General features: G+C 59.5%; 1 protein-coding gene across 1 annotated transcript in view; it reads left to right on the top strand.

The window, feature by feature from the left end:
- MYO18A (myosin XVIIIA) overlaps positions 1–13863 on the top strand; it is a 107674-nt gene extending 93811 nt beyond the window's left edge. The window contains exons 39-40 of the mRNA XM_065418129.1: positions 3868–3990; positions 13716–13863. Coding sequence (XP_065274201.1) covers positions 3868–3990; positions 13716–13863 — 271 coding nt within the window. The remainder of the gene's footprint in view (positions 1–3867; positions 3991–13715) is intronic.
- Positions 13864–18655: the final 4792 nt, after the last annotated feature.

The following is an 18655-nucleotide window of genomic DNA, read 5'->3' as shown; positions in this document are numbered from 1 at the left end:
TGCCCCCAGAGTGACCACTCCCCCAGGCTCCCTGTCCCTGAAGCCCCGTCAGATAAGCAGTGTGTTCGGCCTGGGAACAGACAGATAACAAAGAAGGTCCCCAATTGTTTGCCGTCTCAGTGGCTCCTGACCTCTCCAAAGCCAGAACAGCGCCCCCAGTGGGGGATCAGGCCCCAGTGCAGCAGCTGGCAGGGAGTGGGGATTTGTGGGGCGTGGATATTGGTCGTTTGGTTTCAGATGCCATGCTGGGTCAGAGCAGCTGGTCTGGTCTCCTGCCTTTGGCATTGGCTGATAATTGATGCTTCAGAGGAAAGTATAAAGCCCCATGATGCACCTGGCCAGTGGAGCAATTGCGTGTGGATGAGAGTGAGTCATTCCCTTGCCCAGCCGCGATGCCCTGAAGCCCGAGGTTTAGTGATCACAAATGGTGCCGCTGGGAATGTCTGGTCTGTCTGGGGCATCTTCGCTGTCCCTCGATCCCTCACAGGCTCCGCCAGGTTGTAGGGAGAGGAGAGAAGTGTGGGAGCATGTGGAGGGAGTGCCATTAGGTGCTGCCCTGCCCCAGCGGCTCTGTGCTGTGCCGGGCTAGGTGTGCCTTGCAGAGCCTTCCTTTATTTCACAGGCCCTGGGTTTGAAGACGAGGGGTCAGAGGCTTGGGTGTCTCTGGACTGGCTTTGCCAGTGAGGTCTCTTTCCTGAGCCAGGAGGGGCTGTTGGTTGTGAAAGGATCTATAACAGCTAATGATAAATGTAATCGTGTGTAACAGTGATAGAGGGCCACTGGAGCCTTGTTGTCACACACAATTAATATCCTCCGCAGCTCAGGCTCCGTTTGTTTGTTCCCTTGTGATTTGGATCCCAGTTAACTAATGGCACACTAGTCTGGACATAAATTGTGTTTGACATCAAGTTTAATTCCGACGATTTAAAATCTCAGCTGCCCCCAGAGTTTGTTTATGAGGCTTATTGTTTTTAAGGAAAATAACCAAGCGTTGCCTGCGCTATATTGCAGAGGAGGGAGACGTTTGTATGATCAAGTGCAGTCCATTGCTTTGAATTTAACAAGGAGAATTCATAGTCAGGGTCTATAATAGCCCGTCCCCTGTGCGATTCCGCCCCATGCTCCCCAGGCAGAGAAGAGCCCTAAGGCTAGGCAGATAAAATGCTCATTTAAGATCACATTATATATCTGTTCCCAGGCACACTTGCAATTCTAACAAAGTTACCTTGGGTTCCCGAGAGACTTCCTTCCCTTTTACCAGCAGTTAGTGCTGGGGGAAGCCAGGGCAGAGTTATTGAGCCGAGTGAGATGGGAAGGAAAATAATGTTTCGATTTACTTATAGATACAGTTGTTATTGCTATAACCCTAATGAAAGCAGTAAACAGTTATGTATTAACAGAGATTTATACAGAACTGCTTCTAACATGGAGAGAGATTTTGCAGTGCATACAGCACCTTCTTTCTACAGGCAATCAATAGGGTTATGAACGGTGGTTATAAATTCGCTGTTTTAAGCCAGATCGGGCTTTCTTTATGTGTGTGTATAAATCAGACAGCTGTGTCGTTACGGAGGGGCTCGCCTGCCACTGTAAATCTGCCCGCCACACTTGGGCACCCAGCCTGCCAGAGTCATTTCCGTTCTGTCTGCTAAACTCCTGTTTACCCAGAGACATCAACATAGCTCTTCCTTGCTGTAATTTTGCACTTGATGGAGGCCTATAAAATGAGCCCACTTATTTCCCTCCCAACCCTCTGCTCTTTGCAGATTTGAAATTTCATTCACTCCCAGAATTGCAGCCTGTTTCTTGCTTTTCTTTCTCCCCTTTGTTATTTATTCAGCGACATAATTCTGTACTGAAGGGCCTCTCCTGCTGATACGGATGAAAGGAAATTTATCCCCTGGGTTGGGGGGAAGCCCAGCAGATCCACAGTGAGGGACGTGTTGAACAATATTTTTCTAAATTTATACAAAGCATCCCAGCCTGCATCCCAAGCCACTCTCAGTGTAATCGCTGGGGGAAGCTGCGTGCAGAGCACAGCCCACTGGCTGGCCCCTGTTGTGCCCAGGACTAGTCTGCTGGGGTCACCGCTCCACCGGGCTTGCCTAGCTGGCTGGCCCTAGCCACCCTGCTCCGTGAGCCACCAGCTCAGGTGTCCAAGGGTCATTCAGAGCCTCGTGTTGCAGCCGTCCCAATGTGCTTTTGCAGTGACCGTGGGCAGGGCACGGGGCAGCTGCACCAGGGAATGAAGAATCGCACAACGTGCGGGGTTATTGGGTCCAGCTGAACAGAGGCCCGGTTTGGCTGCCCTTGGAGAAACTGTCCCCCTCAATCCCCTATTGCAGCCTGGGCATGTGTGTGTTCTCTGTCACATGCACGCAGTCCACAGCCCCCACTATCCCAGCCTGGGCTCCCACTCCCCCGGCTCTGCCAGTGCCCCCCAATCCCAACCCACAGCCCCCCTGCTAGCCCAGCCTTGGCTCCTGCCTGCCCCCCTCCCACAGCTCTGCCGGTGCATCCCAGTGTTGACCTGCAGCAGCCCTTGCTGTTTCGCTCCCGGGTCTGTCTGGAGCAGAGATCAGTGTTCCAAATGGCAGGGTGATGTGCGTGCCGCCAAGTATCTCCTCTGTAAACTTTGCCTTATGTGCACACACAGCCCCGCAGGCCTGGTCCAATGTCCTTCTGGGAAGCATTTGGAAGCGTTGTTCCCTTTTCCTTCAGCTCCCTTTGCCTGTCTCCCGTTAGAGGGGGCCTTGGCTCTGAGCCCAGGGCTCTGATCGATCCAAGGGCGCAGCCGGTTCATAATATAGCGGCATTTAAATGAAACTAACGCGAGCCCTTTGCACAGAGTTTCTGTGTCTAATTGAGAGCACAATTGTGGAGATGTAAAATTGCTGGAGCAGTAAGAACTGCTCAGTAAAAGTGTCTGTCCAAGGTGTGGGCCTCGCCATGCTCCCTCATGGCCAGTTAGCCAGCGCACTGAGGGGGTGCGTTGCAGGGGGCTTGCCCTGCGGAGCCGGTTAATGTGGGGGGAGCAGCGCTTGGTGCACTGTGTATTGCTAAGCAGTGCTGGGCTTACTGCCTGTGCGTTAATTCATAGAGTGCTTTGGTCCCCCAGGCGTGCCTGGGAAGGCCAGCTCACTCCCTGCGCCAGGCCCTGACCATCCAACCGTGAAAACAGAACGTGACCTCAGCCAGCATCTGACACGTCTCTGAGGCGGGCAGAAGCAGCACTTGCTCATGGGTGGGGCACAGGAGAGGGAGCCAGGACTCCTGGGTGCTGTTCATCCCTCTGTCACCCACTCAGTCCCTGTCTGGGCACTGCCCCACCCCACAAGAAGTGGGCCTGGCGCCGGGAGATTTGCAGCGTCAGTGCCGTTGTGGCTGTGTTTCCAACGTGGGCAGGGCAGGTGTGCAGCCCGTTGGAGCTCTCTGAAGTCTAGGGAGGAGTGCGGCTTGCACTGCCCGCTCGTGGCCAGCTCGCAGCCGGGCTGGAGGTGTGGGAGACGGGCTTTGCCGGGAGTGAGTCACTCGACTCGGGGTCCAAGGCAGGATCCCTGCCCCAAGAGGGGGCCGCACGTTCGCCAGGTCCTGCCCCACATCGAGGGATTGGGAGCCCCTTCCCCTGCCGGGCTGAGCCAGGAACGTTCTCCTGGGGGCGCGCGGGGCTGCCCGGCCAATGGGACAGGACTTTGGGGGGCCTGCCAGCGGGAGGCTCCGAGGTTCCAGCTGAGCCCGCGTTGCAGCGTGTCCCGGTCCGTAGGGCGGCACACTCGGACCCCGCTTGGCAGAGCCCGTAGCTGCATGGGGAGCCAGGCTGCCTGCCTCAGGCGCTAATCTCTCCCGCCGGATCTCTCCCTCTGGCAGCGAGGGGGACTCAGACGTGGACTCGGAGCTGGAGGACCGTGTGGATGGAGTGAAATCGTGGCTCTCCAGGAACAAAGGCTCCTCCAAAGCAGTCTCTGATGACGGCAGCTGGAAGAGCTCCAGGTCAGTGTGGGGTCAGCGTCCCGGGGAAACAGCCACTTGCCATCGCTTCTCCCCATAGCCACCGGGCGGGGGGGCTGTCACCCAGCAGCTCTCACGGCGCTTCCCTTCCGGGGACCCCGGGCTCAGCAGCCCCGTGGGGGAGGGAGCTGGTCTCCGTCACTCGGTCACTTGCCGGGTGCAGGGTTCGCCAGGGCTGGAGCAGCTGTGCCATCCAGGAGGGTGCCCCCCAGCAGCCAAGCACGGGCCGCCCCCCGCCACGTGCTGTCTCCAGAGAACACTGACCAATCAGGGCTGGGCCTGCAGCGATGGCTCCCACAGCTGGCCAGGAGCCGGCGTGATGCTGGTGGGCAGAGCAGTAAAAGTATCCAGCTACCCCTGCTTTGTACCCCTGAGAGGCCAAGCCCACGGGGAGTGTGTATTGATCTCTGGATAGAGCACTCATTGCTATGGCAACTACTCGCATTGAATTTCAAACATATCAATCGGAAGGTACCAAAGATGTCTGAGCTGGAAGCGCTGGAGCCGCGACCGAGCCCCCGGCTCCTACTGCTCTGCCCCTTGGTTCGCTCAGCAGGTGGGATTGCTGTGAGCAGGGCCCTGTCCGTGGCTTTCCCCTGTGCCTCAGGGGAGCACCCGCGGGGCTGGGCGGGCCTGGCACCCCTCGCCTGGAGAAGCGGCTACCTGATGAGTACAGATTGGTTTGGTATAAAAGCAATTTCCTGCTCTGGATTCAGGGATCCCAGGGGCTTCTCCCCCCTCCACAGAGCCGAGGCTGTTTCTCTTAATTGGTTTAATTTATTCGGCGGTGCAGATGTAGAGCGTTTGGTGTTGGGGATAAGTTGGCTATCAAAGGCGGCGGCTCCAGGTAGTTGACAATGAAATAATTGAATGACACGTTTTAAAGGGGGATAAAAGCGATGGGATAGAACAATACCCTCATTTGCATGACATTTCCCAGGAAGCTGTTTTCCACTGATGCAAATTATTTAGCTGGGTTTGCTCTGCTGCCTTCCTCTCTCCTTTGCCCTGTGTCTCTCTCTGATCTCACCTGCTCTCTCTCTCCCCCCTCCCTCCCCATTTGCTGCTGTCCACTGGTCACTCTCCTCAGGCCGGCCCTGAACTCGGCCCCTAAGGAGGGGAAGGAAGGCAGAGAGCCCAAGGAGGCCGAGGAGCGGCCGGTCTCTGTCATGAGCTCCCTGAGCTACAGGAAACGGCTCAACCTGAAGGACTCTATTGGTGGCCAGGGGGACGAGGAGACACTCTTCTCCACCCTGAGCGAGCGGCCGGCCTCCCCAGACAGGTCTTTCCGCAAGGCCAAGCGCAGCTCGGCAGCCAGCGGCCAGGAGGAGACCGGCTCCGTCAGCTCGTGGAAGAAGGCCCCAAGCAGCGAGGACCCTGATGACAGGGTCTCTGTCATCTCACAAGCCTTCTCGGAGGCCAGCAGCAGAGCCCGGAAGGGGCTGGAGAAGAGGTGGCCTGTCACCACGGCTGACTTTGACCAGGCCTCTGCCCTGTCCGCCCCGGCCAGCCGGGCTGCCTCCTCCCGGCAAGGGCTGGAGGCTGACGAGGCCGATGCTAGGTCCACACTGAGCTTCACGCTTTCAAGCCCGGGCAGCTTGCGGCGCAGCACGTCCCGGCTCAGCGAGCCGCTGGCTGGCATCTCCAGTGCCCTCAGCCCGCCACTGAGCCACCGGGCAGAGCTGGGGCTGGAGACCTCGACCCTGGGCAGCCGGGTCGACTCCCGGCTCTCCCTGAGCAGGAGCCGGCTGGATGAGTTGGATGACGTGTCTAGCGTGGCTCTGAGCGACACCCGCTCCCTGTACAGCCAGCATTCGCTCGGGCGCAGCTTCTCCGTGCCCCCCCGGCCCAGGACCTCCGCCTCCAAGGAGATGCAGCCGGAGGACTCGGACATCCGGCCCGTCAGCCACCGCTCCTACCTGGACCCTGACCTGGAGGCTGCCATCAACGAGGTCCTCAACTACAAGCCCATCAAGTTCAAGCGCTCCAGCTTGGACCCGGACTCGGAGGAGGAGGACAAGAGGAGCGTGCGGAGCGCCAGGAGCGCCACACGGCCGGAGAGCTCAGAGCGCTCCTTCAGCAGCCTGCGCCGCTCCGCCTCAGCCTTGGACTGCTCCCGGCCGCACAGCAGCAAGGGCCGGAGGAGCAGCAGCAGCTCCGAAGATGACTCCTCGGAGGAGGAGCGCAAGAAGAGCGCCAGGAAACACGCCAAGAAGAAGTCCAAGAAGAAGAAGCTGCCTTCGGATTCGGAGTCCTCCTCGGACTCCTCGTCCAGCTCCTACCACAGCAGCTCCAGCGTCAAGAAGGGCCCCAAGAAGAAGAGCCCAGCCTCTGAAGGGGAGGGAGCCACAGAGGGGAGGGACGCCAAGAAATCAAGCAAGCGCCTGAAGAAGGAGGAGAAGAAGCGGAAGAAGCAGGTGGACAGCCTGATGATGAAATACCTCTACCGGCCCGAGAGCGACTAAGGCAGTAGGTGCCGAGTGGTGTGCAGTGCAGCATGCCAGCATGCCCGTGTGCCACTAACCCCAGTCACTCTCCACTCCCTGCTGCCCCTAACCCCTTGCCCCAGCCCACCCGGGCAGCATGCCTCTAGCTCGGGGAATGCCTCTGAACTCACTGCCCCGCCCCACAGCTGCCCGAGCCCAGCTAAGCCGGCTACTCCAGATAAATCAGTCACGCTGGGAAACCCTAATGGCCTCGGGCAGGGCGGCTCAGCAGCTGATTTACCATGTGGGGGGAGGGGGGGCTGTAATCCCGCCAGCCCGGCACTGCTCGGAGAGGGGTGTGCCGGTGGCATTGGGGCACTCTGGGGTTTGCAGGCCCTGAATTACTAACCCTGCCAGGGCTGAGAGTGGCATGGGCCCCACCTCCGTCAGTCAGCCCGCTCCTCCCCACTGCTGCATTGAAGCCGCCTGTGTTCAGCATGAGGCCACATCACTGCTGTGGGGTTTGGCCGGCGCTGCCGCTTGGCAGAGCCCGGCCCGTTTGGAAACCTGCCGGAAAAGGACGCAGCTCCAGCTGCTGCAGCGTAGGGCTCCCCCGTGGAACTCGCTGTGGGGTGAGGCGTGGGGCCTGCCTTTGGCTTCCATACACTCCCGTGTCAATGCAACCCAGGCAAAGCCCCAGTGGGAGTGCAGCGCGCTGGCAATAGTCACAAAGGGTGTTTGCTGCTAGTGTCTCCTTTCCAGGGATTAGCGGCTGGCGCGCGCAGGACACTGAGAAGCACTAATCCCTCCCGGCCTTTCAGAAACCGTTACGTATGCGGCTGTATTTATTTCTCCTGAAATTAATGGGTCACAGTGCATTGCAGGATCCCCCGCTCCCGGTTCAGACCGGGGATTAGTTAGTGCAGGAAAGACGAGCATCAGGCTGTATATAAAAAGGCCCTAACGAGGAGCATGTGCTGCCAGAATAAACCTGCCGTGGCATGAACAGCTCCCACACCCCACCACTGCAGACCCTCTGCAGTCTCATGGGCAAACTTGAAAAGGCCATGGAAATCATCAGATGTCTTCATGCCCTGCCCTCTTGCTCTCTCCCGCTGGCCTGTCGGAAGCATACTGACTGCTTCTGGGGTGTTGTAACTCCGAGCCGGCAGCACCCATGCTGGCCCCAGCTGAGGGCTCCTTGGCACCCTTAGAGATGAGGCAGCTGGACACAGAGCCCGTGGTTCTCTCAAGCTCCCACACTGACTGTGCTGTGTAATGTCATGCACCGCGCCTCCACCACGTGGTGAGAGACAAGGCTGCTTGTCACCAAAATGGGACAGTGCAGGCGTCCCAGAGCTCAGGGGTGTTCAGCTCAAGGGTGCCGGTTCTGAGCCATCTTTGCGTGAAGCAGAACCAGCTGCAGCTACCATCAGCTCCGATACAGAGTGTGGCCAGCAGAGACTACACATCCCAGCATGCAGTGCTGCTCCAATCAAGCTGGTGCCTGGCATGCTGCGATCTGTCATCTCAGCTCTGTAAGGAGGAGGTGGCTCCACGGGCTGGTTCACAGCCCCCTTGGGCCGCCCTGTATCAGAGTCCCCTTTCGCAGAGCTCTTCCCCCCGCTTTTGGGATTCCAGGCAGAGTGGTTTACTGGGGGGTGCTTTGAGATTCCCCTTGGCCCACTGAGGGCCGGGGGTGCTCACCATGTGATTGCTGCTGCTGAGTTTCCGTCTGAGCCAGGGGATGTTACTCGTGCACACCGACGGGCTGGCCTCCCTCCCAGCACCCCGGACAATGGGCTAGATTGCGCCTCCACCTCCTGCGCGGGGACTGTGGGCTTGCGAAGGGCGGGGACGAGGACTGGAAACCTCCAGCAGAATGGCATGCGTATGCAGGGAGCCCCCTGCCCAGGCCGGCGTTACTGCCACGCCCGTTGCCAGGTGTGTGTTGTGTGAGGCGGGGGGGGGGGGGGCAGCTGTGTGTGTCTGCAGCTTCGTGAGCGGCACTGTGTCCAAGGGCGAGGCGGGGCGAGAGTTGCTGGGCTCTAGGCCCTGCCCTGGGCACTTCCCCTGGAAATGGAAAACTCTCCGTGAATTCCTCCCGCTGGGGATGGGGCCGTGTGATTCTCCCCAGACGTCCCATGAGCAAACCCGGTGTGGTGCTGCGCACGGAAAGCAGGCAGTGCCATGGGCCCCTGGGCATTCCCTGTGGGCTAGGAGTCGTCACTTGCCCTCCTCTGTGTAGCCCCCCAATTCCCTGACCGTTCTGGGATTAATGGGGCAGCTGGTTACCTCGAAAGAGAGACACCCCCTCACACAGGTACATATGGCGTGGTGCGGGAGTGGGGCACTGCTCTGGCTGACTGTGGCTGGGCTCCCTGGAGGACCAGGGCCTTGTTCTGTAGCTCTGGTCACTTTTGGGTTCTTTCTTAAGCAGGCAGTTGGGTGGGAGATGTGGAGGGATGAGCCGGAAGCGGCTGGGCTCGGGGAGTGCCGAATGGTTCTAGGACCATGCCCCAGGAGCCCACGTTCGGCAGCACAGCTGTGCTTTTTTAGCTCACAGGAGGAATGTGGGTTGAAGCTGCTGAATGCTCATCTCAGGCAGGTGTTGTGGGGTCACTGCCCCCCCAGGATTGTTGGAGGGACCCAGCACTTGGCATATGACACAATCTGGGTATTGAAATGGCGGCATTTCCAGCTAGCTCCCCACCCCGGTCAGGGCGCAGGTTGTGTTAGGTGTCACTAGTCCGGCAGCCAGGGGGGAGCCGCTCCCTTTGCTCCTGGTGGCCCCCCGGGGGCTAGGTGCGAGATCTGCAGGAGAGGCCAGTCAGGAACGGCAGCTCTGGGAAGGCTGTGCAGGGAGGGGGAAGGGAAGCGACTGCGGTCAGGGTTCGGGTTTTTTCTAGCAGGAATTTATTTGTGTATTAAATTGTTTCCGACAGCTTTGAATGGGAGAATTATCTGAGAAGGAAAGAAGCTTTTTAAACAATTCTTTTAAAGTGTTCAATTGCTGGAACAATCCCCTGCAGCTGGGGCTGCCGCGCTGCTTGTTTGTAACGTGTGTGATGCCGGAGCTGCCGTAACAGCAATGGAGGGGGCAGTTTCTCTTGTCTGGCCAAGGCTGGCATTAAAGGGTTTGAATCAGCGGCTGCGCTCAAAGGGGACGTAAGCGGGGGGAAGGCGCAGGCTGGTAGAGGTGAGGGGAAGGGGTGTGAACGCTCCATGACTGGTGAGCAGGACAGATTACCAGGCAGACACGGATAATGTAGCCTCGCACCTTCGCCGCCTTGAATAGAAATGAAATCCACTTGTGAGCTCCCCCAGGTCACCTGGACTGGGTGGCTGCGCTGGGTTCCCAGAGCTGGGCGAATAGGCAGGGAAATGTCTGTAGATGTTGGATGGGAAGATGAGGTTGGGTTTGTCGGTGCGCTCACCCCACAGACCCTCCAGCGGACGAGTTTCTCTAGCACAGACGCTCACCGGAAGCAAATTTCAAGTGTGAATATTTGCTGATGGCAAAGCCCTTATTTAAAATTTGCGCTGTTGCTTAGTAACCATTATCCAATCAGGAAACTGAAATGGTCCCATATGACCTAAGTAACTGCCTACCCAGCGCAAAATTCAAATAGTGAATTTTCTCGTCTGCAATTTCTTTTCACAGGGAAAAAATAGGTACAAAACTTTAAATAATGGACGAATTCTGCAATTTCACAGTCTTCTCGCAAACGCTTCCTGAGCAGATAGAGGTGCAATTCAACAAATGCATGATTTGTTGCAGATTACTTGCTTAGCTCTGCTAACTCCAGGGGAGAGTAAATCTCTCTAAATGGTCTGAAAATGTCTTAAAAATAATAAAAAAGACTAATGAGCCCTCGTAAAGAAAGCTGCCAGGTTGACAGTCTGCGGTGGCAGAAGCAGTCCTGGGGGAATGCAGCTTCCATGTCAACACACAACTCTCCCAATTATCCGGAGCTGAATGCTAGTACTTAAAAACCACTACCACCCCCCCCCCCCCCCACACACACACACGCATACACAAACACAACCAGCTTTTGGGAACAACAGAAACTTTGAACGCCTCCTCCTTGCCCCTGCATTCCAGTGGGAGCGGCCATCCCTGTCTCTGTCCAGCAAAAGGCCCAGCTGGAGCCAGGAACTCTGGTGCTGATCTGCTGGGTGTTCTTGGCAATTCAGGGAGTCCCTGGCCAGAAGGGAGCACTGTGATCATGGAGTCTGACCTGCCCCAACGAGATTCCTAAGGCAGAGCTGCAAGAAAAACATCCAGCTGGGATTTTAAAATGGTCAGGGATGGAGCATTCTTCCTTCGCCCCCTCCCCAGCCCCGCCCCTGGGTAAATTGTCCCAGTGATTAATTCCTCTCACCCGTACAAACGTACGCCTTATTGCCAGTCTTGGTTTAGCTTCAGGTTCCAACCATTGGACCCTGTTAGACCTGCCTCTGCTCGGCTTAACAGCCCAGGATCGAATATTTGTTCCCCATGTAGGCACCTCTAGGTTAAACAAGTCACCCCTTAACCTTCTGTTTGTTCGGCTATATAGACTGAGCCCCTCTCGGCAATCTAAGGCAGGTTTGCTAATCCTTCCATCATTCTTGTGGTTCTTCTCTGAACCTTCTCCCATTTATCAACATCCTTCTGGAATTGCGGGCCACGGGATTCCAGCAGCAATCACTACAGAGGTAAAACCACCTCTCTGCTCCTACTGCAGAGTCCCCTGTTCATATATCCAAGGGTCGCATTAGCTGTTTTGGCCACACAACCCCTACGTCCTTTTCAGAGTCCCCCATCCTGTAAATATGGCCTGCCACCTTTGCTGCTAGGTGTATTCATTTACAGTTAGACATAGTACAGCACATTATCTGCATGCACCCAGCTTACCAGGTGAGCCAGGTCGCTCTGGATCAGTGACCTGTCCTCCTCATTACACTCCCCCCATTTTTGTGTCATCTGCAAACTTTATCAGTGATGATTTTATGTTTTCTATTGATAAAAATGTTAACTAGCGCAGGACCCCACTAAAAACTCACCTGCTCGATGACGATTCCGTATTTCGAGGCCTGTCCGGTAGCCAGCTTTTAATTCATGTAATCTGTGCCAGCTTAATTTGATAGCTTTCTAGTTTTTAATCTAAATGTCATGCAGTACCAAACCAAACACCTTAGAGAATCTACATATATGACGTCAACACTATGACCTTTATCAGCCAAACCTGTACTCATGTCAAAAAGAGAGATCCAATTAGTTTGAGCAGGCCTATTTTCCATATAATTAATTATATTACCCTCCTGTAATTCTTCATTAATCAAGTCCTGTGTCAGGGGCTCCATTATCTTGCCTGGGATCGATGTCAGGTTGATAGGGCTATAATGACCCTGGTCATCCCATTTACTCGTTTAAAAAATGGCTTTCTTCCATTTTCTGGACACTTCCCCAGTGCTCCAGGACTTATTGAAAATCCAAACTCCAGCAAGCTCCTCAGCCAGCTCTTTTAAAACTCTTGGATGCAAGTCCATTCCCTCCTTTCTGCCTGTTTCCCAATCTATAAAGTGGGCACCTGTCTCAGAGCAGGGTCTGGGTAGTACCGGATACGGCCCTGCTGGTATCTTGGTCCAGGGTGGAGTACTGGAGGAGAGACGGCAGTGCCAGCAATGCCAGATCCTTGGGTGTATCTGCTGTTGTCTCTGTCGGATGCTCACAGGGACATGTGATGGCAGCCCTGCTTAGCTGCTCCCGGGCCCAAGGCAGGGCAGAGTGCTGTTCTGAGGTGTGTCCCAGTGCCCAGTAAATGTTGGGACGTAGTAGTAAGGCTCAGTCTCCCTGGCGTCCCTTTGGTCTGAGGTCTAAAGCCCTTTGCAGATGTTAGTTACTCCTCACCCCATGGCTGGTACCCCTGATTGCAACTGGGAAACTGAGGCAGAGCCCAATCCCAAGAGCCTGTGCTTGGGCCACTAAAGGACAGCCCATCCCCTAACATCTGGGTGTTCTCCAGGGGTGGGGGCAGGCTGTGCCGGTGGGCTCCCCCCACAACGGACGTGCCCCCTCGCTATCTCACTCCTCAGGGCTCCGGCTGGCTGGCTGCAGTGCCTGGGGGCCCGTGCTCAGGGTTGGGAGAAGGGGGCACTAGGAGGTGGCGGTGCAGAAGGCTGCGTACAGGAGCAGAGCTGCGCCAGGGAGTTCGGATGCCTGCGAGTTCGGCTGGCCATCAGCACAGGATAATAACGCACTGAACCGGGAGACACACATGGGCCCGCCCAGCCCTGTGCTGCCAGAGGGCCCCTTCCCCTCTGGGGCGGGCCCATGCCGCGCCACACAGGCCCCCCAATTCCCTATGCCCAGCCTCCCCCAGACCCGCTATGCCGAGCGCCTCCCCTGCCCACAGCCCCACCACTGCCCAGTGCCCTGCAGACCACCATCCCTGCCCAGCACCCCACACAAACCCCCCACTGCCCAGCACCCACCAACAACCCCCCACTGCCTAGCACTCCAAAAAACAGAAACCTCCCCCACTGCCCAGCACCTCCCCACAGAGACCCACCCCCATGCCCTGCCCCCTGGCCACACCCCTCGGCCCTACTGAGCCAGCGCAGAGCAGGGATCCCCCTCCCAGCACAGTCCTAGGGGGCAGAACAGCTGAAGCTTGGGAGCACAGAGCGGTCCCAGCCCTACCTGCCTGGCGCTGGTGCCCGCAGTGGAGAAGAGACGTTTCCTTGCAGGGGCGGGGCAGCCACCAACTTCCCCAGCCTGCTGCTTCTGCAGAGCGAGCCCTGAGGCCCGCCCAGGTGATTTAAAATGGCCCAGGGCTCCCGGCCACCACTACCACAGCAACGGTGGCAGCTGGGGGCCCCCAGGACCTTTTAAATCACCCGGGCCCCTGGGCAATTGCCCCCTTTGCCCCCCTCTGTTGGTAGGCCTGCCTGAATGGCATCAGGGAGCTGGGTGCTGGGGAAAGCCTGGGGGCCTGCTCCTCTGAGCCCCCCCTCCCAGGATAAGAGCCCTTGTGTGCCTGCGGAGACTGCCAACCAGGGCCCAGTCACTCAACTGGCCTCCAACCCACTTTCCCGCAGCGTGGCCTGGCCTCCCTGCTGCCCAGCCGAGGCTCTGAGGTTTGGGGGTTTGGATCTGAGCCCCGGGGTGGGCGTTGGAAGAAGCCCAGCCCCATAGGGGGGAGCACTGCTGCCCAAGGCAGGGCCTGACATGCATCTCCCGAGGTGATGTCTGCTCTTCCCTGGTTGTTTGCTAACCTTGTTCCCTCCGTGCAGCCCCCCAGGCTACCGCCGGCAGTTCGCCTGTGACAAATCGGAGGAGGAGCGAGCCCCTTTGGAAAGCATGCCCAGGTCCAGGGACTCCTCCAGGGGCTACCTGAGTGACAGCGACACAGAGAGCAAGCCAGCAGAGACCTCAGCATAGCCCGGGAGGCTGCCTGGAGGGACGCATTTTCCACAGCCTCAGAAATACTCTGCCTCGCAGATCCGTGAGCCAGCCCACGCCAGGCCTTGGCGACCCTCAGACTGGCCTCCAGAGAGCTCCTGGCGGCCCCTCAACAAGCGCCTTGCCTGGGAAATGCTGCATTTACAGATTGTCACCACCTCCGCTGTCTTGTATGCACCCAGGATTTCCTGCATGGTGGAAAATGTTAATCTAAAGCCCTCTTCTCCAACCCCTCCCTCAGAGCGACCGCAGACCTGTCTGCGCCTCGCCGGCCGACAGCGGCTGCAATACCCTCGGATGGGGTGAGCTGGCACCTCCGGACCGGACTGGTCAGTGTTCCTTCCCCGAGGTCCTGCCAGCTTGCCCCACCCCGCGCAACCCCCATGCTGCTCCAGCCTGGGGACTGCTCCATTCTCAGTGGAGGGGAAGCTGAGCTGGTCTTCAGGGGCTTTTTTCCTCCTCAGTGCCTGCTGTCTTTTTATTTTATAACTTAACCCCCCAGCCCGTGTGTGTCTGGGCCGACGGGAGGGGCCCTGGCAGCCCCCGTTTCCACTGTCACTCCTTCCTGTTCAGCTGAGCCAAAGGGGACGCTTTCTCACCTGGCTTAAAAAACCCAGCGAAGAATGAAGCTGGTTTCCTGGTGCAGCTGTCAGTGGGGATCTGCGTGTGACAGCACAGTCCAGGCACGCCTGGGTGTGCATCTCGCACACTCACGCTCACTCTGCTGCTGCATGTGGGGTTTCCTTGCACATGGTTTTCTGTTTCCCAGGCATGGCGATTGATTTTGAGTCATTTCTTTTTCCAGGGGCTGGTGCCTAGCACACAGTTTTGTTTAAAGTATCCTTGAAATAAAATGTACCCCTGCCCTTGTCCACACACATGTGCACATGCGCACACACACGGTGCCTGGAGAGTATACGTGGGCAGGCGCTCCACAGCACACGCACATTCATTCACACCCGCACTGTCTGCTGAGCCTGTGGGCAGGAGCGCCACAGCGCCTCCTCTGGTCACAGGGGGCCGGAGAGCCAGAATAACTGCATCTGCTCACTTGGGCGTGTGCCAGGGCTCTTCTCCGCAGCTGCCCCCCCTACTGACTCCACTGCCCTCGTCGATGCCAAGGAAGCGGCTTATCTCCCTCCAGGACTCAGTCCCCAGAGCCAGCCGCGCGGGTACGGTCATCTTTGCTAACTTCTCAGTGGCTGGACTGGACACTGGAGCTGCCCAGCCCTGCCTGTCTGGTTTGCACTAGTTCGGCTGTGTGTCTTTTCCTATCCGTTTAAATATTAAATGTCATTTATGGCTGGTGACGCCGGCTCCTCCCCTCGGGTTGTTTGTTGCTGCTGCCAGCAGGGGGAAGGGAGGCGAGGTGGGTGCTGGGTGCGGGGGCAGTACTTGGACAGGAAGTGGTGGTTTTCCTGCGGGGCAGCAGTGCGAAAGCTGCGCGGGGCGTGGAGCCTGCAGGGGCAAAGCGTCTGGGGAGGGATGGGGGGTGCAGTGATTTGAGTTAATCCAGCGTGGCAACAGCCCAGCTTCCCCCCCTACGCCTATAACAGAGTGTGATTGTTCATGAACCAACCTCCGGGCTGCCGTCCTGTGTGGCGGCTCCGCTCTCCCTCCCCATCCACCCCCAGGCGGTGTCACGGCCTGGCTCCTGGGCTTCCCTTGTGGGGCGAGCCTTGGCCGCGGTGCAGGCTCGCGTCTTGTGGCTTCCCTCTCAGGTCACCCAGCAGTCGGATGCTAAGTGCAGGGTCGGGCGCGTTCGCTCCCAGCGGCTAGTGAGGGAGCTGGAGTCCACCCCCAGCCAGGGCAGAGCTGCTCGGCTGTTGGAGCTCCCTGGGGTGGGCTGGGAGCTGCTGAGGCTGGGGGTGGGTGGCCGGCCAGGGGCAGCAGAGGCTCTGGCAGGGCTTTCAGGCCCAGCTGACCTGTGGCTGTCCTGGAGCTTTGCCTCCCGCTCCCTCCTATCCCCGAAGGCCCTCTTAGCCCGTCCTCCGCAGCCCCGTGCTGGAGCCTGGCTCTGCTAGTTCAGGGCCTAGCCACCGATTATCTCCCAGCGGCTGCCTGGGCCACTCCAACCCCTACGGCTGTTAGTACAGCTCGTGCCGCTGCGCCCTGCTCTGGGCTGGCATCCCCGGCCCGCTGGCTGGCGCTGGGGAGAGGAGCCGGGCATGGGGCTCGCCGGGTTTCAGGTGCCAGGTGCTGCAGGAGAAGAGCTGCCCAAGGAATGGGCAGGAAATCTCAGCCACAAATCTCGGCTTGTTTGGAGCAGCTGGTGCGTGCCAAGCGCTCGGGCGCCGCGGGCTGATCCACCTGGCTTCTGCTCAGCGTAATCAGCCAGAGAAACACGTCCCAGCGTGAGCAGCCCGCGTGGCTCAGCCCCCCAGCAGCCTCTGGCCCGTACACGAGCCAGGCGGGCTGGGCCAGGGGTTCGGCCTCTCAGTCAGGGCCTTGTGCCCCTCTCACCATCACAGCTGTGGCCCTTGCCTGCCTCTCTGCCCCTCAGTTCACCGACACGACGGGTCCCTCCCACCCCCGATCCCCCGAGCGTGCGGCCTCACCCCCTCCGTCCCTGCTGATGTGGTAACCAGGCAAACCCCCTGCAGAGACAATAGCGCTGGGCCAGGCCTGAATGCCCATGTGCCAGGCCCTGCTTTGCCTCCCCTGGTCCTTGCAGTGAGTCCATCATCCCCGCACTCCTGTTGGGGGCCGGGTGTCTGTCACCAGGAACGCAGGACCCATGGGGCCTTGCGTGACAATGGAAGAGCCCCGGCCGGCAGCATCTCCTGCGCCGGGGCAAGGCCTCCTTTCTCCCTGCACGGGCTCTTCCCCCAGGCCCGAGCCCCCTGCTTTGTCTCCGTGCCAGCCGCAGCCGGGTGCGCTCCCGTTCCATTTCCTGCCTCCCCTAAGGTAGCGCCCGGCCCTTCTCTCCCATTGTCTCACCAAGGGCAGCCTTGATGGTTCGTTCACCCACCCCGACCTACCTGCTGCCTCGTGACTCCTGCCCCAGCCCTAGGAAACGCTCCCTTCTCGCCCAGTGGGCAGCGACAAGGAGTGAGGAAACTGTTTCTTTTCATGCTGCATTTCCCCTGCTCTCCAGCGCAGGTGGGCACTAGCTTCACGTGCCCAGGGCTGAGGCCAGCAGCCGTGCCTGGCGGTAGTGAAGTGCTGCGTGTCGCGGGGTCCCTGGGTGGCACTGTTGCTGGATGTCCTGGCCCGTGCGGGCAAACCCTGGCTCTGGCTGGCACCGGCCCCAGCTGGGCTGCGTCCCGTGGCTCGGGGCTGAAAGGTGGCAGAGAGGGGAAGGGAGACATGGGGCCCGGCCTCTGGTCTGTTGTGGGGGTGAGCCCCGGGAGCGCCGCGCTGGGGCCATTCGTGCCGCTGGTTGGAGTCAGTTTGGGCATCTTAAAGGGGTAATTGGCCGAACCCTCCCCAGGAACACGAGCAGCAGGAAAGGGCGGAACAGAGCACGGCCCACCCCCCGCACCCCCGGCCGTGCACACGCATGATTTATGGCTCGGCGCCTTTGCAGGATGCTTGGGAGAAAAAAATGTGCTGAATATTTGCTACGTGACACACGAGAGCTGCTGGCCGAGGAAAGCCAGCTCCACTGCAGCCCCCCCACCCTGCACCCGCCCAGGGTTTCAGCCAGAAGCCTGGCTCCTTCCTGGCCCGCAGGGGAATGGGGCAGGCGGAGCTGGGGGGAGCAGCCGGGCACGTGGCAGAGGGAGGGAGGGAGGTGGTGCCCTGGGCTGGGGCAGCCTGCTTGCCCCCTAGTGCTGTGCTCCAGGCCAATGGGCCAGCCCTCACTCACCGCAGCACGGCCATCTTCCTGGGGCCCTGTGGGGCCCGGAGCTCATCTGCTGCTCTCCTCTGCCCACACCTCGTCCCCTCACAGGCCCACCCCTGCCCTGCTGCCCACCCCTGCTCCCCCCTCATCCCCTCCCAGACTCACCCCTGCCCACCTCTCATCCCCTCCCAGGCCCCCGCCTGCCCTGCTGCCCACCCCTGCCCACCCCTCATCCCCTCTGGGCCCACCCCTGCCCACGCCTCGTCCCCTCCCGGGCCCCCGCCTGCCCTGCTGCCCATGGCGATTTGTGCTGACAGTCGTCTGCTGCTTTCCCCCACCCCCCCGTTTCCATCCCCCGCGGGCTCCTGGACACACGCAGCTGGGCTCCTCCTGTTAAGGCCGAGCCCAGCCGCATCCCCCGGCCCGGTTCTGCCTGGCTCTGGGGGAGGGGAGTGCAGGCAGCCCCTCCTGGCCACGCGGGAGCTTGGGAGGCTGGCTCGGGCGCTCCCCGTAGGCGGCATGCAGGGCCGGGGTTCCCTTCTCCCTGCATGGAGCCCGGCTGGCTCCCCACCCGCATAGCCAGGGCCCCGAGACGCCATTGTCATCAGCACTTGCTGCTGCTGTCACTTCCCCTGATTGCCTCTGCCATGGTGCATTAGCGCAGCTGCCTGCCAAGGGCTTCATTGCTGCCAGCCCGGTGGGAGCGGGACGGGGGCCCTGGGCTGCCTCTGCATAGCCCGTGCCAGCGGCCAAGCCCACGGGACAGAGCAGGCTGGGCTGGCCGGGACCCCCGGGATTCACCTGCATAGCTGGCACTGCATCCCCATGGCTCAGAGCTCAGCCCCCAGCGTGCTGCCCCCTGGCCTGGCCCTGCCCTGCCCAGCCTAAAACTCCCACCCCCCAGCACGCTTTCTCCTGGCCTGACCCTGCCCTGCCCGGCCCAACCCTCCCAGCCCCCAGCGCGCTGCCCCCTGGCCTGGCCCT

Source organism: Emys orbicularis, chromosome 17 (assembly GCF_028017835.1).
Source record: "Emys orbicularis isolate rEmyOrb1 chromosome 17, rEmyOrb1.hap1, whole genome shotgun sequence".
Lineage (NCBI taxonomy): Eukaryota > Metazoa > Chordata > Testudines > Emydidae > Emys > Emys orbicularis.
Note: the sequence above shows the minus strand (reverse complement) of the source record. Positions and strands in the feature narration are given on the sequence as shown.